A 22,413-nucleotide genomic window follows, 5' to 3' on the forward strand; every position below is an offset into this window, starting at 1 on the left:
AAAAACTTTGATTCTGTAATACTTAATTTAAAGAAATTTAATGTATGGTTTTTGAGAAATACTTTTAGAGATACCTACACTGTCCACACAACAATTCTGGCATTACATCTGATACTTTTAATCATAATTATGAAGGTAACTGGGTTTCTTGTATCTAATATTTATATGGTCAAAATCAGTTCACTTACATACAAGTCAAGTGTGCTCACTTGCTCCCAGTTTTTGGAGCTGTGATGTGTGTTTTTTTTTGTTGATCCTCTATATAAAATTTCTATGACACTTAAAGTTAACACAACCACAAATTGATGACACTTTCAGAGCAAAGCAGAACTGAACAGTCCTCAGTGTCGCCACCACTGAACTCTGACTGCTGTCATTGCTGCCTGGCTGAACACTGACATTTAGTTACGAGTGTAAAGACGCCTACAAGAGTTTAAAAATTGATCTGCACAAAAGAAATTAAAAAAAAAATTATATACAACAAATTGTTTTTTAAAAATACAAAAATAACATCTGTCACTTCTGTCATGCCAACAACTTGACATATATACACATGCAGAAAAAAAAATCCAACTCGGTCAACTGAACAGCTGTGCTCTAATATGAACAAACCACCACTAGGTTTTCACACTGACAGAAGGTGTATTCAAAATATTTCATATACTAGTCTCTGCACGTATAAATGCTGGTTATAATAGTTTTTGCTTTGATTAAAAGTATGTCTTAAGCAAGCTAACATTAAATGCACGAAAATTCACAACAGTTCAGGAATCTATGACCTTTAAGAAATCCAAAATGTACAACTATAAAAAGCAAGGAACAATTACAGCCATGCAAGACTGAAAACTGCAAGAAAATGCAATTTAAAACCGCAAGCTCAAATATATTTAACACTCAAAAGGACTCAGCAGCAAGTTCTACCTACGACAACAGACTTAAAAAAGAATACATTCTCTTTGCTGGTATAAATCAGATCTTCAAATCTGAGAACAAGCCATCTGTCCTCTCAAGAAATTAGCTGCAATGAAAAAGAAAACCACTTTACCACTCCCAATACACAAAATCAAGTACACATATACCACAAAATTGTACTCGCATCTTACCTCAGATACAAACTACCATGCGAACTAGGACTCTATCTTAATGTAGGTTCTCTCAAAACTGTTCAAATTTACTCAGTGTATTTTCTCATCTGTGTTTATTACCAACCCTAGGATGCCAACTGTGACTTTTCACTGACATTAATACCTAAGAAGATGCAATCGTTGATGAGCCTTTGGTTTCTATGTCAAGTGATCATAGGAAAGGGAAAAAATATTTACCTCTTTTACAGTTGTTTTAATGAAATCTTTCCTCTCAGTTAAATCATAAGCGGGATAATTTTCATATACCTAAAAAACATTAAAAACAGATTTAAAAGTTCGTAATACTGTCTTTGAATTAAAAGTCAGTTTTGCTATGAATTACATGTAGATTCTGAGTGTTCTCAGTTCACCAAAGACTTGTACTTGCAAATGATATTTAATACTGTATTCAAAGCAATGAAGTCAACTGACATTCTCAGTGTTTTACAGCAGCAAAATATAGTTATGAAATAACAAATAATTTTATGGTTGGTGGTCACCACAACATGAGGAAGGCTAAGAACATTGCTGTGGAGAAAAAGTGACGGTCTATTGTTTTGGAACTCAGTGAATAATTCTAGATGTTTTTCCAGGTCTCAAGCCCTGCCCCAGTCCCAGGTGGGGCTGTATCTGTTCTGTGCTGCTGTGCTCTTCCCAAAGTGTTCTAACAGCTTTCACACAGCCCACTGCTGGAATATTTCTCTTTCTCTACCTCACTGAATAGCAGGCATATTTAAAGACAATAATGACTTCTCTGCTTTATCTCTCCTTTATTAAAAAAAAAAAATGTATGGAGCATTCTGCTTTCATGTACTCCTGAACACCAGAAGAGGGCATCAGACCACACTATAGATGGTTATGAGCTATCATGTGGTTGCTGGGAATTGAACTCAGGATCTTTGGAGGAAGTCAGTGCTCTTAACATCTGAGCCATCTCTCCAGCCCCTGCTTTAACTCTAAACACCTACTTTCAGCCTGGTATGTAGTAAAGGCTCAAAATCTAATGAGTTAAAAACTCAATAAAAGCATAGACTAGTTTGGTGAATTTCAATTTAACTTCAGTTAGTCATTAAGAAGTTTAGGCCGACTTGGGAGGCAAAGGCAGGCGGATAGATGTGAGTTTGAGGACAGCCTGGTCTACAAAGCAAGTTCAGGAGAGCCAAAGGTACACCAGGAAACCTGTCTCAAAGGGGGAAAAAAAAAAAAAAGCTTAGGCCAGGTGTGGTGGCACACACTTATAATCTCAGCACTCAGGAGGCAGGTGGATCTCTCTGAGTTGCAGCCTGGTCTACAAAGTGAGTCCAGGCTGTTACACAGAGAAACCCTATCTGGTAAAAACAAAACAAAAAAACTATAAAACCCCAAAACATGTGCATCTCTAACTATGTCTACAATATGGATAATGACTTACTTTATTTCCCCGAGATACATTAAAAGAATTCCAGAAATTTAATAAACCTAATCTGACAGTCATTTAGCACACTAACAAGGGAATAAGGTGGCTCCTAAGATTCTATTTAAGCCAATACAAGCTAAGGATGCATTATTAAGTTTCCACACCAGAAAAATGTGTTGTGAAACATAACATTATAAAACTCTTTAGGACAGAGATGTTTGAACCTGTGCCAATTACCTCTTTGCAAATCTGCTTCATTGTGACTTCTTCCAAGTTAGCATCAGCCAATAATTTCTTCACTGTTTCCTTTAACTCTTCATCTGTAGGTGGTTTTTTCAATTTTTTAATTAGTGGCTCATCATCAGAACTATCTTCAGATTCGGACTCTAAAAGGTTAGGATACTGAGTGTGAATAATCCTTTTGCATAACAAGTTTTCATGGCATAAGCTCCCAACTATAAATCGTTGCTTAGTTTTCATTTTAAAACAAAATTTTTACCTTAAAATTGCATACAAAGAAAGCATGCATTAAAAATATTTTACCTTTGAAAACTGGCATGCTACTTTCCCCCAATGCTCTTTGCAGTTTGTTTTCCATACACTCAAAACATGCACATGCATATGCTGTATGCTGACAGTTGTGTTATTCACTTCTAATGTACCTTTTTTGGAACTGTTTTGGTTCTTCTTGGTGGTGCTGCTATCTGCCTTCTTAACATTAGCACTTTTTACAGATTTTTTACTTTTAGGAGTAGCTTTCTGTTTTGCTTTTTCTTTTTTAGATGTCTTTTTTGGTGGTTGCTAGAAAGAAAAAAAGAAGGCATATACAAGTCACTATTATTCCTTCCTCTCCTTTCTTACAGAAAACACTAGCTAATTCAGCTTAAACATTACCAATTATCAACTGGTGAGAGCAACTGTACCCTAATACTAGTTATTTCAATGCAAGCCTAAGCATAGCTCACATATATTATTCCATTTAATTGAGAATGATAAGTAACTCAAAATACAGCTACTACTTATCTCCTATTCTCTTCCCCAACTAGAATTCAAGCTTTTAAGACAAGAAGACAAGCTTTTATTTATCCCTTTGTGTTCACTGATAACTTCTAAAATAGGGCCTGGTATACAGTTCCTATAAATTTGTGAATATATGTGGAAATCTGATTAATGCAAAGACTCAAATACAGATCTGACTCCAGATCACATGCTCTGAAGCTAAGGCTGGACATCTGCACAAATTACTGCTTCAAAGTACTGTTTCAACTAGCAAGTACAATTCAACATTCTCAAAGTATTATACATAACAACAACAACACCTAAGGCCAGGCAATTCGAGGCAGACCTCTGACTTTGAGGCCATTCTGGTCTTCAGAGCGAGTTCTGGGACACCAGGGCTACAGAGAAAAATCCCAAAACGAAACTAAGATTCTCATCTTTATACATTGAAACTGCCATGTAACTGTTGGAGTTACATCATCAAATCAATTTTTGTTGTGAGACACTGCTGCTATACATACCCAGGCTAGCCTTGAACAATCTTTTTGCAATGGCCACTAGAGCCCTCAATTACAGGCATGTTACACTTCACCTGACTTAATCCTTTTTAAAGGGCATAAATCTTGTGTTCAATCAGTCCTTTAGACCAATTTCTCTTCAGAAACTAGGTGGACTGAGACAATAAATATCTCTAAGTAGAAATAGTTCAATTTTTAGTGTTCATCTTTTTGTTAGTTACCATTGTACATATCTAAACATCTGGGTGAAAAGAGGGTAGGCAGGGAAAGAAATAAAGCCATTGTTAGAAAATTTGCCTCTGTACAAGCAAATACATCTATATTTGATACCTTCTTCTAGAAAGGGTAACATTCCACAGCTTTTAAAATATAAACACTAGCCTATTGTTGATTAATAAAAATCTAAGTGCAATTACACCACACAAGCACTACAGAGTAAGATAAAATAGAGTTTAGAGTGTAGGGTCTTTTGTTTTTTTCAAGACCAGATTCCTCTGTGTAGCCTTGGCTGTCCTGGACTCACTTTGTAAACCAAGCTGGCCTTGAACTCACAGAGAACTGCCTGCCTCTGCCTCCCTGAGTGCTGGGATTACGGGTGTGTGCTATCACACCTGGCTAGAGTGTAGGGTCTTGAAGCAACCTGCTTACTTTCAATTATAGCCTCAGTTCATCTCCAGGTCCTACATTCCCCACTCACCAAAAAAAGGAACCAACTTATTTCTTTATAGGAGATTAATGTACAGCTGTGTGAAAATGATGCTTTCTGGTGTATAGGAGACAATACTATTCACCAGTGCTGCCAAAGTGGTGACTGAGAAATTCCTTCATATTCGTATTAATTTCCCTAAAATTTGATGCTGTAAATAACCTTTAAAAGCAAAGTAGCTATTACAGAATGAAAATTATAAAATCAACACGTCACTGACCATGCCTCACAAGCATCTTCATTCCCGTAAGTCCATACAGTGTTTCACTTATTTTACCTAGTCAGTTGTAAATTTTGTGACACAAGGTAGAAACTGGTTTAGACTTGATGACTTGGAAATACTAAAAACTGAACAGTACACCAACAAGCTCATACTTAAGTGGTACAATCTTGGGCACAGTAAAATAGCTGATGGACTTATACCTTGTTTTTCTATGAATGTAACAATCACTTCATCTACTATTAGGTACAGGTGACTATGGAAAAGATGCACATTTCAAACAACATCCATATTTACCTTAACTTCTAAAACTGGGTCAACTGTTTCCCAAGAATGGACCCATTTTTAAAAGTTTAAATAACGGAGGAAAAATACAAGCCAGGAGGTGGTGGCACATGCCTTTAAGAGGCAGGCAGATCTCTGTGAGTCCAGGACAGCCAAGGCTATCAATAGAGAAAGAAACCCTGTCTTTAAAAACTAAACCAACCAAACAAAAAAACCCACAAAAACACTCAATGGGACATCTGATAAGTTAAACATGCTCACTGTAATTTTACACTAACTTTCAATCCTTACGAAAACCTTAAGATTGTAAAGCCAGCTTACTACCCACTAAACACCTTACAATGTTCCAATTTGATTTCACATTCCTACGACACCTAGCCTTTAAGTCATTAATCCCCACCTTGTGGAAGATACAGTACAACAATGAATAAAAGCATCAAGCTTTGCTTTAAATCTGGACTTCACTGCTCATTCTGCATTCTCAATCAAATCACTTACCCCTTCCAGCCCCCTTTTCTGGGTACACTCAGGAGGCTGTCTCCAAAAACCAAAAACAACCAACCAAATTCCTGAACTAATAAATGAGGAAATGCAGTAGTAAAGTGAGTCAGCACCTTACAGCTACTGTGTCCTACCTATATGGAAGATTAAGAACCACCTACCTATGTGTTCCTTTAAGCTAGGGTTGAAACTACAAAACTAAGTTACAGTAGCAAACCAAGTTGTATGACAAAGTATTTGCTATATGCTGAATATAAATCTTTTCTATTGTAAAAGCATTACTAATAACAAATGTGCACTGGCTAGCTAATTGGTTTAAGTTTCACTTGACTACACCTTTTTTCCTTCTAGTAAGTGGCCAACCCTCAGCTACTAAAGTATATAAGGATACATACGGCTAAAGACTGAATAACAGACTGGAGAGATGGCTCAGAGATTAAGAGCATTGTCTGCTCCTCCAGAGGTCCTGAGTTAAATTTCCAGCAGCCACATGGTGGCTCACAACCATCTGTAAGATCTGATGCCCTCTTCTGGTGTGGAGACATCATGTAAGCAGAACACTATATGAAATAAATCCTAAAACATTTCTAATTGCCACATAATTATTAAAGTGGAAAGTGTTACTTGACGCCTAGATAAGTTTTAAAATTTTCAGTCCACCCTAAAGTTCAGTTTTGTTAGTCATCTTGCTATGCCACAGAGTCTCTTCTTAGTAGAAATTCACCAAGCCTCTGGATTTGTATCATCAATATATTCTGGTGTAATTTACATGTAGATTTTTTTATTTCAGAAAGAAGAAAAGGAAGAAAAGACTATTGTATCAAGACATCAAGAGTACTCCTATAATCCTAGGATACTAGGGAGGCTGAGCCAGTAGGATTACAAGTTCAAGGCCAGCAAGAATATACAAGACACTTTCTAAAAGGTTCACAATAATGCTTAAACTATGTTAATAAAAGTGTACCTTCTACCTCTCCAAAGACAAGCAAGAGTTAAGAATTTATGAAATTTAAGAGATGCAAAAGTCTTAAGAGACACCTTTGATATATAACCAAACAGATGCTGAGACTGGGTTGTTTGTAAAATGTGGGAAAAAATTACGTAACAAGTTTCAAAGTGGAAGAAAAATAAACAAAAAGCTAGTTCCCAAACTGTAACTTGCTTTCAAAGATTTATTTTTGTTTCTGTAAATGTGTGTACTGGGTGCCTTAGAAGACCAGAAGAGGGTATCAGATTTCTTGGAGCTGGAATTTATAGGTATTGTCCCCTGACATGTGTATGGAGATCTGAACTTGAGTTCACTGGAGAGCAACAAATGTTTTAACAGCTGAACATCTCTCCAATCCAAAGTATTAAGATGAATAAAATAAATTTCCAAAAAATTGGAGAGCTTTTTCCATGTAGAATTGAGAAATGGCACAAACACTTTCTGGCCAAAAACCCAAAAATCTTGCGAGAACAAGGCTTACCTATCTGTTATAGGCAGCAGGGCTCTTGAAGGAGGGTCACCAAAAAAGACGCCTGTCACAGAGCCAGATTTCTGTCCTCACAGCAGAAAGGTTGTACTGGATGAATGAACAAATGAACAAAATAAAAATTAGCTTAAAATACAGGATTCTTCTAACAACTTGGCCAAGAAAACCCAAAATGCCAAGAGAAAAGAAATGTGTAATTCCTGTTATAGTTCAAAAAAAGATGAAGTGTAAATGGATTTTTTTGTTTGTTTAGTTTTTTGAGACAGGGTTTCTCTGTGGTTCCTTGGCTAGCTTCCAATGCACAGTGATCCTCCTACCTCTGCTGGGATTAAAGGCATGCACTATCATGCCCTGCTATAAATGGATTTTTAATCAAGGTGATCTTTCATTTTACATAGATTATTCAGTTTTGATATTTCCTTTTAAATTATGAAGTTTGTTTCTAAAAACATTATTTAAGAATAGCAAAACATGTATGTATGTTAACATTCCCACTACTGTTGACAAGACTGTTTTTCATATGAACCAATCTATGGTTATCTGAGACCTAGGACACAGGAAGGAGTACACATCGGTACTATAAAACCTGGATCAAGAGCCTATGAGAAAGAGCTGGGCCCAGAAGAGGATCATATTACTAATGTTTACCTACATGGATATGTAGTCAAATTGCTTTGTAAGTAGTGCAGCTCTCAGCCTAGTGCAGAAAAGCTCCTTTTGCAAAGGGTAACAATTAATGCACTGAGTCCTATCAGGTCAAAGTACAGAGAAAGTGATGAGCACTAACTCTTAAGTATCAACTCCCACCCAAGGCCTAAGGAACATTACAGAAAAGAGAACAGAATGAATTCAAGAGCTGGAGGATGGGGATGATTGTCACAGCACACGGCCCTCCAGACAAGATACTGCTACTGCAAGCACACAACAGCTCTGAATACTTTGATAAGATTGGCCTTTTGACTTTTCATCATGGATAGAGGCGACCACAAAGTCCATCCATGACTTCCTTAGGAGCTAATGACTATTAGTGGTTGCTGGTGGAGACAGTGTCGTGGGAAACTAGGTGGGAAGAAAGAGTTCAGAAGGAAAAGGGATACTAGAGGGTAATGGGAGATACTAATAAACATAATACACTGTACGTTTATAAAAACGGGAGAAAAGATCAACATGTCACAAAATACTGAGAAATTCCTTTTCTCAGAACTTACCTTTCAAAGTCACTTAGAACCTTTTGCAGAAACTAAATCAGCCATAAAGTTTTTGAGGTAGTTAGTTCTAAGTTTAAGGAGCTTTGGGCAGTATAAAATTAGTCTTGTTGGAGGGAAAATTACTTTAAACAAACCAATCTACAGACTTTACTAGAATTGTACTTCATAAAGCCTGTCAGGACAAACCCACGCAGGAAAATCCCCTAACAGCTTTAATATGGGGTGATTTGATCGACTTAATGTCTATAGCACATTTTCTTTGATTCTTCATGGATTTCCATCATTTGACCTGGATTTCTGTTCATCTCACTGGAGAGCAAATCTCTGATTTGTAAATGGGACGGTTTATATTTGTCCATCAAGCATCATCTTCCTAGACTTTATTTTGGCAACAAGAAGACTGGACTTAGAAATGGTACTTGGGCTAGGTGTAGTGATACACACCTTTAATCCCAGTACTCTGGGAGGCCAGCCTGGTCTACAAAGAAGAGTCCAGGACAGCCAAGGCTACACAGAGAAACCCTGTCTCGAAAAACAAGAAAAAGAATGGTACTTAGAATAAAATATCTTAAGTATTCTTTTTTTTTTTTTTTTTTTTTTTTTTTTTTTGGTGGGGAAGGCCTCTCTGTAGTTCTGGATGCCTGGAATACATTCTGCAGACCAGCGTGGCCTCTGCCTCATGCATGCTGGCATTAAAGGCATGTGCCACCATGCCTGGCTAAGGATTCTAATAGTAATAATATAAAATATATACAGAATGTGTTGCCAGCACTTTGAATTAATTTAATGTGACCCTATATGGCGGCTTTCAATTTTTCTAATGGGAATCTTGAGTGTAGAGGTTATGTAATTTAGTCATATATAATAAAGTCATATAGTAGAAAACCAGAGAGCAGAGACTTGATTTGTCTCTACCTCATGATTTGTTACAAGGAAAAGAAAGCTTACATAACAACTTTTTCTAATTTATCTTTTCATGATTTTTCCTTAAAGTTAAAACCAAAAAACAGTGACATGGTACGTGAGCAAAAAATTAAACAAGGAAAACAGTTTAAAATCATGGGAGCTGGTGAGAGTTCATGCCACGTAAGTGTAAACACTTGAATTTAACTCCTAGCATCCACATAAAAACAGACTCAGCCATGCAATGCCGAAGAATCATCATCATTACCACAGTATGCTATGAGACAGGAGAATCTCTGGTGTAGGCATGTTGTTGTGCACTGTGTAAAGATTTAAATGCTGATTTCTATTGCCTCCATATCTGGTTGCAACCCTTGTTCTGAGAATTTACTGTCTCAGTGTTGTATGAACACTGCTCTCCAATTATTCCCTCATATATCAATAAAGAGGCTTGACAGCCAACGACTTAGCAGTGAAGAGAATAAGGCTGGACTCTCTGTCAGCTAAGGGAGAAGAGCAAGTTGGGAAGTAGAGATTTAGCCATGAGGAGAGGTCCAGGAGACATCATGAGAGAGCGAGCTAGAGCAGAGAAAGCCATAAAAAGCTATCTTGGGGATTTACCCTAGAAGGGACCCAGATTAGTTTAAAGGGTTAAAATAGAGTAATACTTCTCAGTTCTTGTGCCATAAATCTTGTTAAATAAGTAAAACAGTTCAGTCTCAATTATTTGGGTGCTAGCTTGATTAAGATAGAAAATGCACCCAGGTTGTAGTGGCACAAGTCTTTAATCCCAGCACTTGGGAGGCAGAGACAGGCGGATTTCTATGAGCTCACGGCCAGCGTCGTCTACAGAGCAAATTCCAAGAGGCATGACTACATAGAGAAATCCTATCTCAAAACAACAAAAGGGGGAGGGGGGAGATTGCAATACATTTTAAAAACCACTAACACCTTGGGGCTTGCTGGCCAGCCAATCTAACTATTTGGTATGGCCCAGGGCCAGGCCCCAGGGGAAGGTAGATGGAGGCATGTTGTGATGTATGCCTTTAATTTACCACTAAAAAGGCATATCTCTGTAAGTTCAAGGTCAACGTGGTCCATACAGTGAGATCCAGGCTAGTGGGTAAAAGGGGGAAGGTTGGGAGCACTGGCTCTTAAGAGTTGCTTCTCTGGCACACACACACAAATGTCACAATTGATTATATAAATATGAACAAATGTTTTCCTCTCGGGTATCTGAGTGCAAGTGTTCAGACTGCTCATCTTCCCTCCTGTAGAGGTGACCTTCATTCACATTGTACTATGGAGTGTCTGTCTATTCGACTATAAGCTGCTGAACCAACTGTTACTTGCTCAACTGGCAGTGAGCTAAATGCTAACAGATTCTGGTATTGTCATTATTATCGAAGAATCTCCTGTGTCTCAGCGTTGTGTAAAAATTGTTCTCATCATCTCTGATATGTCAATAAAGAGCGAAGGAAGGTCCCTGGGGCATGAGGAGGTGGCCATGAGTGTTTCCAGGAAGACAAAAATGGAACAGGAACAGCCAGGGTGATACTAGATAGCAGGTAACAGGGTATGTGGCTGGGAAGTAGGCCAGGCTGGCACAGTCAGGTTAGAGTAAACGAGAATCTGCCCAGCTATAGTGCTTTAAAGCTTATTAATAAATGTAACAAGTCTCTGTCCCATTATTTGGGAACTAGAGCAGGTATAGGAAAAAAACAAACAAAACAAAACAAAAACCCCACAAACCTTTAATCTAACACCCGCCATACCAAAATACATTTTAAAAAATTTATAAAGTAGGAGTTGGAAGAGTGGCTTCGTGGTTAAGAGCACTTGCTGTTCTTTTACCAGTTTAATTTCCAGCACTCACACCAGGTGGCTTACAACCACCTGTAACTATAGCTCCAGGGGATCCGATGCCCTCTTATGGCCTCAAGGCACTGCACCCATCATATACACATAAACACACATGCACATGAATAAAAACAAATATATGAAGCACCTGCAAGATTTCTAAAAAACGTTCCACATTATGAAAGTAGCTCATATTTAGTTTCATAGACATCTTTAACAACCTGAAATTAGGATGGCTGAGCTGTTCTTCCAAGGGGTCAGGGTTTAATTACCAGCACCCACATGGCAGCTCTTAACTGTGTATAACTCCAACCCTAGGGGATCTAATGGCCTCTTCTGGCCTCTGTAGGCAACAGACACTAAAACAAGCATGGATTTAAAATTGAGATCTTGGGGGCTGGAGACACAGTTCAGTGGTTAAGAGCACTGCCTGCTCTTTCGGAGAACCTGAGTTCAATTCCCAGCAACCACATGGTGGCTCACAATGATCAATAATGGGATCTGATGCCCCCTCTGGCATGCAGAGGTACATGCAGATAGGGTATTCATACAATAAATAAATAAATATTAAAATTGAGATCTCAGGTCAAATAATATACACTAATAACATTTATATAAAACAGGCTTACCATGTATTTTTTTAAAAAAAGAATTATTTTTAATTACAGGTATGCAGCCAGGTGTGGTGGTGCTCACCTGTAAATCCCAGCTTTCAGTGAGGCAGAGGCAAGTGGATCTGAGTTCAAGGCCAGCCTGGTCCACAAATCAAGTCCAGGACAGCCAAAGCCACACAGAGAACCCTGTCTCAAAAACCAACATAAAGGACAAAGTATAGGTATGCATGTGTCTGTGTAACAATGTGCACCTGAGTATAGCTTCCTGCAGAAACCAGAAGAGGGCATTGTAACCTCTACAGCTGGAGTAACAGGCAGTTCAATTCTGGTCTTTTCCAAGAGCAGTACAAGCTCTTCAACCACTGAGCCACTCTTCTACTCCCATACTCTTCCAATTCTGTGTTCAGGAGTTGAAAAGCACCTTCCCTGATTGACAAGTGACATCTTTAAGTGTTTAGAGACATTTTTGGCTATAACAACTGTGTGTGCTTCCCACAACAAGGAACTATTTAGACTACAGTGTCAATCCAGGATTAATGAAGCCTATATACTTCTATACATACTTACAGAATAAGTTCCAATCTCTGAAGAAAAAAAAACATAACATACAACACATCATTAAGAACAGGAACTCAGCTGGGCATGGTGGCCCACGCCTTTAATCCCAGCACTCAGGAGAGGCAGGCGGACTGCTGTGAGTTCGAGGCCAGCCTGTTCTACCAGGACAGCCAAGGCTACACAGAGAAACCCTGTCTCCAAAAACAAACAAACAAAGAACAGGAACTCACTTTGCTAAACATTGACTGAGAATATAGCAAAACCTAGATTAAGTTCTCCTACCTACTATGCACTTTGGAAACATTTTACAAATACTTGTAAACAAAAGATGTTCAATTTCTAAGTAACATAAATTTTAAATGTTCTTATACTCATTAAATAATTCCCAAAAGGCTGGGGGAAAATGTCAACCTTTAACACTACTTTTTGTAGCAAATTAAATCAGTTTAAGTCAATTATAAAATATTAATACACTGTGAAAAAAACTCTTAATGTGCTCCGATGGACTGGAGAGACTGCTCACTGGTCTAAGAGCACTGGTGACTCTTCCAGAGGATCCAAATTCAATTCCTAGCACCCAAATGGTAGGGCACAGTCCCATATAACTCCCGTTTCAGGGATCCTGACATCCCCCTCTGGTCTCTGCAGGCACTGTACAGACATACTTGCAGATAAAAGACCCTATGTAAAATACTAAAGAATAAAGAACATGCTGCTCTGTGTTTACAGTGTACACCTCTGTTGCTTCCTTTACCATTTCCCCACTCTATATGGTGATAGCCAGCTCAAGGACCACTTCAAATTAGGTAACAAACTCAACTGTTCTGAAACTTTAATGTTTGATGGGGGAAGGATATAAGCTTACTCAATTATTTATATACCTTCACAATGAAAAAGAACCAACATTAAACCATTTGCTTGTCTAGACAGTATTTATCTCTCTGACAGAAAACAATAGTATAAAATAGTATTTTACCTCCTCTTCACTTTCTTTCTCTTCATCTTCTGAAGACTCTTCCTTATTTTTCTTCTCATCTTCATCACTACTAGATTCATCTGACAGGATTTCAGGACATTTAGTTTGCTTTGACTTCCTTGTCATTCCCGAACTGTTCCGTTCCTTTTTACTACCTTTGCTTGAAGATTTTTTGGATTTTGGCAATGGCTGTATATATAAATGTATTAGCAGTAACATCAATAAGGTTATTTCTAAGTCAATCAAATCCTTTGATAATTCTCAACTCAAAATATGTCAGAAAGTATTTCCAGGCTTGGCAGAGGGCTCATCTTTAAATATGCCAGGCTTCATTATAGGTATTCTCATCTGCGTCGTAAACACCTGGCAAGTTCATTTGCAAAGGGTGCCATTAATTCTAAAATAGGACTGGAAGTCCACACTGTAATGAGTTCAGGTAGTGTTTACATTTGATCAAAAGAGTATTTGAAATTATACTTTATTTCACTTTTTAAGAACTAAAGATGCTATTAGTAGGAGGTCCTTGCTTTATAGGTCCCATGAATCAAAGGAGTGGGAGGAACCATGCACAGAGAAAATAAAGCTTAATTAGCCATAATATACATTAAATTTATAAATGAACTGTACCACTTCTTTCAGTAATGCCAAGCTCTCAATGACATCCTTCAGTATGCAATAAATGTTGAGTATGTTAATTATGAAACTAGCATCAGGCATGAAGTAACTTGCTATTCTTTGCCTTTAGTTAAACCATATGCATTTATAATCCCATGAGGAAAATGATTTGATCAGCCAATGAACTTATTTTTAAATGCTTTCTTAGAAGTATTTGCAATTGGGAGGTAGAGGCAGGCAGATCTCTGAGTTTGAGGCCAGCCTGGTCTACAAAGAGAGTTCCAGGACAACTTAGAACTATTATAGAGAAACCCTGTCTCAAAAAAAAAAAAAAAAAAAAAAAAAAAACCAAACCAAACAAAAAACATTTGCTAAATTCTAAAATTTAAAAACTAGGTAACACCCCTACATCAACTATTTCCTCAATTTATTTCCCTTATTCCAATACCATTTAATCATAAAATTTTTTATCTTACCTTACATGACATTTGGGTACTTTCCTTAACTTATACTGCTCATATTTTATTTGAAAGAACAAATATGCTATTTGACTTACATTATGAAAATGTTGCACCTCTGGCAATGGAAGGCATATATTTTACATGCAGATGATAATTCTGTTGCTAAACTCTCTCATTAAGAGAAAGGAAAGACTGTTAATAATCAATTTCCTGAAATGGTAAAAACTTATCCTTACCTTACCAGAAGGTTTTGGATGCATTAAGAAATTCAAGATCCTCTTCACTAGTTCACTGTTCACACCTGACCTCTCTAAATCAAGAACCTCACAGATGCTCTTTAACATGGCATTTCTAAACCTGAAACAGAAAGGGGAAAAACAAGGTGACTACGTAAGAATTTGTAAATATTCTTCACGATATAAAGACAAGAGCCAACAAAATTAGTTTCCTTTGCTTACTTAGCAGTTACAAGTATTTCTGCATAGCTTACTCTTTAATCAACCTGACCAGTGCACAACCATTAAAAAATGAAGAATATTTACTAATAGTTTAAGTAAACTCACTAGAAAATCACATATGTTTCCAATACTACAAAATTCATGGACTTAAAAATGGTTTGTGTTAGTGATTCACAATGTCTCAATAAAAAACACTAATAATTTTTATTATTTAAATTCATCTATGGCCTTTAATAAAAAAAGTCCTAAAAGTCTGCAACATTGCTAGCATTATCAAAAATAACAATATCTCATCAAAGGAATTATCTTCAAAGCAAGTTTAAAACATATTAGTTAGAGCCAGTAACTGCAGGGAATAGAAATATATTTCATTACATTTCTTTCAGATCTTATGAACTTTTAGCTAGGAAATGAAAGTTTCAAGGTTTTCAATAATTATAGCAATCATTATTTACTAAATACAAGAGATAACCAAGTTGTTGCTAAAAAAAAAAATCTTGTCAAATCCTGACACATGGTTAGAAAACTACTAAAAAAAAAAAAAAAAACGAGTAGGCATTCATTTTTTAATATTAAAGGTAAGCTAAATCAAACATAGTATTTATAAAAATAACTTACTTTTTCAACATTTCTTCCTTCTTTTTATACTGAGTACTTCCTTTTTCAAATGGAAAGCCACTGAACTGACCCACATTCTTCTTTAATGAGGACACCTGAAAATGTTTTTAATTGTTAATGCTACTATCCAGTAATGTACAAGAGAAAAAAATTCATACAGTCTTTATTTTCAGATCCATCTTTCAAGTTTAAAGATTGATTTGTTCAGCAAAACATTACAAAAATCCTACAAACGGAATTCTTTGAAGTTTGATGCTGATATATTTTTTTTAACCTAGGAATATTTACCGTAATGGTTCCTGAGGCAGATGTGGAAAGTTACTTGTCAACGACTATTTTTTGAAAAGTAAATAATTAAGTATTCTAAAGAGTTAATGCCATTTATTAGTTACAAGACATGTGTAAATTAGATTGTTGTGCAAACTGAGGTGAGTACATGTGAAAATAAACCAGACCATGCTTCAGATATCCTCAATAGCATCTAACTTTTTTCACATACACACAACCCAAAGCAGTTTCTTATATCAACCATAGTTACTGAGGCTGGTGAGACGTATTTGACTGCTCTTCCAGAGGACCCAGATTCCATTCCCAGGCCCCACATGGTGGGTGGGCCAGCTCTCTCCAGCCCAGGATCCAATACCTCCTTCTCAGGCACCAACCAAGCACACAATGACAGACAGATATACACTCAGGCAAAATACCCACCCAAATAAAACCATCCTTTCATTTCAAATATAGTTACATGTAGTGTAATAAAATAACCAATCGTTTGGGAAAAAAAAAAAATCACCGCTCTTACAGGGATTTGATTAAAGTAAGACATAATTACAAAGAATTATTTCTTGTGAATGGCCAGAACACTGAAAAACAAATTAATTCTAGTGCCATTAAAAATCACAACAGATTGTATTATACAATTTAGACTTTCAGTTTGGAGCAAAGTTCATTTTCTTTTTTTGTTTTGTTTTGGTGGGAGACCCAGCTCAGGGCCTTGGGTACTGCAGATAAGCAATCTATCTTTAAACTAATTTCTCTAGTCCCAGTTAGGAAAAACAAGAGTTCTAGATATCACTTCTTAATAACTAGCTATGTGTACCATATGTCTGCAACAAGTATGATACGTTAGGAAGTATGTGTCTCAAATTTACCCACTGGTATAGTACAAAACTGAACTAGTTGGTCACTAAAGTCTTACAGAATTAATATTCTGGCTGTATAGTGAGGCATCTTAATATATTAGGTATCAAAAACATGGTAAAAATGTTTTTCAAACGTCTTACTGTGCCCGGTCTGTTGTAAAGTAGTTTGTGTAGATTTCTCAGTTCATCTGTTTTTTTCTTACTCAGAAAGAAATGTATCCTTTCAATTTCACAAAGTTTCTGACCCTTCCCTGGAGGAGGGGGGGAAAAAAAAATCACAGTTAAATACTCCACCTTAATAACATTTACAAAATTAATGTAATGAAAATGATCTCCACAGCTTTATTTGTGCTAATAGGAAAAGAAAAACTAAAAGTATGCCCAAATTATATATCCTACTTTCTAAAAGGTATGCTGCTATCAACAAGTATTTACTAGCTAATCATTTTTGCCTAATTGAGCATTTTCATTATAAAATAGAGAATAAACTTACCTTGTGCAATTGTAAATGGTTCTCTTTGTAAGGAAGACACTTGCATTGTCAATCTTTCTACTTTCTTCTTTTCTCTCTTGCCTTCCACGATAAGACTCTTTTCTAGAAGTTAATTTAATAATTCTTAAATATATAAGCAGGCAGGGAAAAGATCTCCCAAACTCAACAGGTTACTCCCCTCCTAAGCCAGTCTTGAGAAGCAAATGAAGCACTATGGAGCTTTTAAGACTAATGCTACCTCAAGCTTGTCAAGCATCGAGTCTACAACTTTTATCCAATTACAATTACACTCTAATTATTTGACTTGTGAAAATTCATCTAGTTTCTCACTTATTTCTTTTTGATACACAAGAGAAATGTATTTACATGTATATAACATAACAATTAGTATTTTAATCTCATTATCTTAGGTTGTGGGCCTCTGAGCTCTTCTAAATTTTATTTCTTCGGGTTTTTTGTTTTTTTCCCCGAGATAAGGTTTCTCTGTGTAGGCTTGGCTGTCCTAAACTTGATTTGTAGACCTGGCAGGCCCCATACTCAGAGATCAGCCTGCCTCTGCCTCCCTGAGTGTTGGGATTACAGGTGTGCACCACTGTGCCTGGCCTCTCCTAAATTTTCATACAAACATGTAATAAATTATTTTAAGCTGGGCTGGAGAGTGCTCAGTGGTTAAGAATACTGTCTGCTTTTCCAGAGGTCCTGAGTTCAATTCCTGGCAACGACATGGTGGCTCACAAAACCATTTATACTAGGATATGATGGCCTCTTCTGACATGCAAGTGTACATGCAGATAGAGCACTCATATATAAAATAAATCTTTAAGATTTATTTATTTATTATTATTTATACAGTGCCCTGACTGCATGTATACCTGCAGGCCAGAAGAGGGCATCAGATTACATTATAGATGGCTGAGTCACCATGTGGTTGCTGGGAATTGGACTCAGGGCCTCTGGAGGACCAGACAGTGTTCTTAACCATTGAGCCATCTCTCCAGCCCCAAAATAAATAAATCTTTTAAAAAAATTATCTTAGGCCTAGTTGTCATCCTACTATGCTATGGACACTAGAGCATATTTCTCCTATCTAACTGTATTTTGGTACTTGTTGTAAGACAGCTGACTGGATATTATTTTGTAGTTTGATAATAATGTTCACAACAGCCCTAAGGCACTGACAAAGTTAAGTATTGTTTAGTCCGGACTTCCTTAAAAAATTAAGTTGTGGGGCTGGAGAGATAGCTCAGAGGTTAAGAGCACTGCTTGCTTTTACAAAAGCCCTGAGTTCAATTCCTAGCAACCACATGGTGACTCACACCCATCTATGAGATCTGGTGCCTTTTTCTGGTATGCAAATATACATGCAAGCAGAACACTGTACACATAACAATAAATAAATAAATTTTCTTAAAAAATTAAGTTGTGGTGGCTGGAGAGATAGTCCAACATTCCCTAAAATGTTCAAGTCCCTGAATTTAACATTCAACTTTGGAAAGAGCAAAAGATAACAAATATAAGATTTGTGTGCCTGGCTGGCCAGATTGCTGGACATGTAAAGGTGCTTGCTGCCAAGTGTGGTGATCCAATTGCCTAGTCTCAAGCCTCAGAACAAATATGGTGGGAGCTAATTGACTCCCTATAGTCCATTCTGACCCCCACATGTACCACTCCTAGCCACACACAACAATAAAAGCTACAAAACGCTTTGTGAGGGACTGGAGACATGGCTCAGTGGTGAGGCACATTTACTGCTCTTTCAGACACCCAGAGTCTGATACTCAGCACCACATGGCAGCTCACAACCGCCTCTAACTTCACCTACAGGGCATGATCAGGCACCAGGCCATCCATGCACTTGGTGTACATACACACATGCAAGCAAACTCATACAGAGAAAATAAAAATAAATCTTAAATTTTTTTTTTGAGTTGAAGGGGAATTATTTTGGGGTCAGGGAGGGAAAAGGACCAAAATATTAGTGTAAGTTTTACAAGATAGTTCAGATCTGGGAATATAAGGAGTTGTAAAGAATGAATGAAGAGCTGGGCCATGCCTTTAATCCCAGCACTCGGGAGGCAGAGGCAGGCGGATCACTGTGAGTTCGAGGCCAGCCTGGTCTACAAAGTGAGTCCAGGGACAACCAAGGTCTTGAAAAAAAAGGGGGGGGGGGCTGGACAGATGGCTGAGAGGTTAGGAACACTGACTGCTCTTCCAGAGATTCTGAGTTCAATTTCCTGCAACTACATGGTGGCTCACAACCATCTACAATGTGATCTGATGCCCTCTTATGGCCTGCAGGTGTACATGCAGGCAGAGCACTGTACATATAATAAATAAACAAATCTGAAAAAAAAAAAAAAATGAATGGAGAAAGACAGCAGTAAGGATGTTATAACCGTTCCTATTGTCACTCAGTCTCCTCTTCCTTAGTAATTTCAGTCATTCACTTGCTTTAGATCAGGATCTACAAACTACCAGTAAGTTCTCAGTCCAACCTTGGAGCAAAGCTTTCAAATTAATGCATACCCAATGGTAACCTTGACAGCACCTTTATATCTTACAGGAACCCAAACACCACACCTAAAAGAACTCCTTGTCATATCCAAACTTGCTCACTCCTGTAACTGTTTTTCTACAGACCAGCATCACCCAAACCCTACCAATGAAAGCCTGACCATCACAGTTCCAGTTCATCTTTCTCATCTCCCCCAAATCACTTCCAACTCTTGCCTTATATGACAGACGTCAGTAATGTCACTGTCTGCACCTTTCCGTTATTATACTTAAGGTGAGTATTCTGGCCTAAGTAGAATAAAAATTTATAATTCCAGCCATCCCAACCACCACCGAAGAGAAAAATGAGTAATAATGAACCAGTTCTGAAAACTGTAAACGACTAAACCTACAAAATCGATTTTAACAATAACCAATTTAGGGGAGAGATGGCTCAGCAGATAAGAGAACTGTCTGCTCTTTCAGAGGTCCTGAGTTCAATTCCTAGCAACGAACCACATGGTGGCTCACAACCAATACTGGGATCTGATGACTTCTGGCATGCAGGTGTACATGCAGATAGAACACTCCTATACATAAAATAAGTAAATCTTAAACAAACAACAAAAGCAATTTATTCAACTAGAACAAAATCCAGAATTTTATGAATTAATGTTAGCCTCTCCAAATATTACTGTTTGGGCCTTTTATATATAACTTCTCAATTTCTTTGGCCCAAGAACTCACCACTCTAAAAATCACAACTTTGTCCCTTCTAGGAAGACACACACACACAAAAAAAAGTAAAAGTAAAATATCAGAGGTAAAAGGGTTAAGAAAGTCTCAGTTATACGGAGATACTGCAGCCAACTTTCAATTATTATATTATAAATGACCTAGAAGTGATTTAAACAATTCTTACTAGGATTTATAATTAAAGCCAGTGCTGTACTTAAGTGACACACTCCCGTAAGGTCTTAGGGCACGTACCATTTCAAATAAAAAACCTAGACTGTATTTATAAAAAGAAAACGACAGCTTGGGAAGAGAACTTTTTAATCTGCTCCCAAGTTTGGCTGAGCGGTAGCCATTTGTACGGTGATGCTGGACTGTGAAGTTGTGCCTCGGATTTTCCAAAAGTTGCACCTGTTTGATGAAAACGGCTGTACCCACAGAGAAACAAAAGCATGCATCGTGGGTAACTGATACCGCTCTGCACATCCTCTAGTCAAATAATGGTGGTCCAAAACCGAGACAGCTGCGGCTTCATATTTTAACTTTCAGTTCAGTTTCCTCGTTTTAAAACTACTTTCTCCAACAGCAGAAGCTTTCACTGGTGATTGCTAGGCAAAGTAAAAACGCTCCCACAAGAACCTTTACTGGAAAAAAAAAAAAAAAAAACAGAACAAAACAAAAACAAAAACAAAAAACCCAGCAGATACAAGGAGTTGAGGGTATGAAAACATCTCCCGGATTAGCAGACATACTGGTAGTGTTAGGTTACATTACAGACCTTAGGGTAACCTCAAAAGGCAAACGCTTCAGAACGAAATTAGCACAATTAAAACACTCTGGTAGCAACACGGCACTGGTGTAACAGAACAGATCCCAGTTTTACAAACTTCCTGACGACTGAAGAAGTGTTCCCGAAGGCACACCGCGAAAACTCGGATACACTTGGCACCGACACCCTGGCAAATTACTCCCCCGCCCCCCCAAAAAGGAATCCAGATTCTCTGCCGCTGACCGTTAGCAAAAATACACTAAATCCTTCGCGTGAAATCAACCACTCCGATTTGATGCCTCTAAGCGCCAAAAAGCAAGACAACTGCTTCCCAGGGGAGGAGGGGGAAATAACTTTTGATTTGAAAAATCCAGCCTCGAGGGTCGCGCGTCCCTTGCCCACCTTTTTCTTCCTCCTCGTCCTCGTCGTCGTCCTCCTCCTCCTCTTCCTCCTCCTCCTCACTCTCATCCCGGGGGCCCGGCATCTCCGGCTCCTTCTCGGACGCGGGCTGCACCGGGGCGTCCTCTCCCTCTGCAGCGGGGGCCGCCGCCGCCGACATGCTGGGGGTCTGCGGGCCGGGAGGAAGCCGCACGCTTCGGTTCACTCGCTCGCGCGGGCAGCAGGACCGTGGCGACCGCCCAGCGGAAGCTCACCTCCCGGGCGCCTAGTCCGGTCTGTCACTCCGCCCGCCTCCCCGGAGGGCGGGGGGGATGGGGGGGAGAGGGATGCCCGAGGCGGGAAACCGCGCCGCCCTCCCGCCGCCGGCGCGCGCGCTCCCGCCCGGCCTGCGCCGCTCCGGGCCGGGCCAGGCCAGTCCGGCCAAAGCCGAGCGGAGCCGAGCCGCGTCCCCTACCCTCCCCTCCCCCGCGACGGGCCGCCGTGGTAATGGCCGCGTCCCTCCTCCCCGCTGCTCCGCCACGGGGGCTGCAGCCGCGCCTCCCCGATGCCGTCCTCACCGCGGGTGCGCACGAGAAGGCCGCCGCTGAGTAGAAGGCGCGCGGGCCGAGGTCCTCGCGCCGCGCGCTCTCCTCTCTCTCCCCGCTCCTCAGAATCAACAAGATTTTCAAAATGGCGGTTCGGGAAGCAGAGCGGGAATGCGCTGGCCAATCAGCGCGCTGCGCTGGGAGTTGGCGCGCGCGGGCGGAGGGGGCGGGGCGGCGGCGTCTCCCGCGGGCAGCCGGGGCGGGGCCCCGAGGGTCTTCTTTCCGCGGGAGGAGTCTGGCGGGAAGGCGCTCGGGATGGCGGGCACGAGCGGGGCTTCCGCGCCGAACGGTCCGACCCTAGGG

General features: G+C 39.0%; 1 protein-coding gene across 1 annotated transcript; it reads right to left on the reverse strand.

The window, feature by feature from the left end:
* Positions 1–22,208, reverse strand: Dek (DEK proto-oncogene). Its single transcript, XM_051170866.1, has 11 exons — positions 22,084–22,208; positions 21,530–21,695; positions 17,131–17,232; positions 16,779–16,888; positions 15,496–15,590; positions 14,656–14,776; positions 13,344–13,532; positions 3,183–3,321; positions 2,758–2,906; positions 1,323–1,391; positions 1–1,018 (listed from the first exon to the last, which is right to left on the reverse strand). Exons 2-11 carry the CDS (start codon positions 21,684–21,686, stop codon positions 1,007–1,009), a joined length of 1,143 nt encoding a protein of 380 aa, XP_051026823.1. The 5' UTR covers positions 21,687–21,695; positions 22,084–22,208; the 3' UTR covers positions 1–1,006.
* Positions 22,209–22,413: the final 205 nt, after the last annotated feature.

This window comes from Acomys russatus, chromosome 3, assembly GCF_903995435.1.
Source record: "Acomys russatus chromosome 3, mAcoRus1.1, whole genome shotgun sequence".
NCBI classification, from domain to species: domain Eukaryota; kingdom Metazoa; phylum Chordata; class Mammalia; order Rodentia; family Muridae; genus Acomys; species Acomys russatus.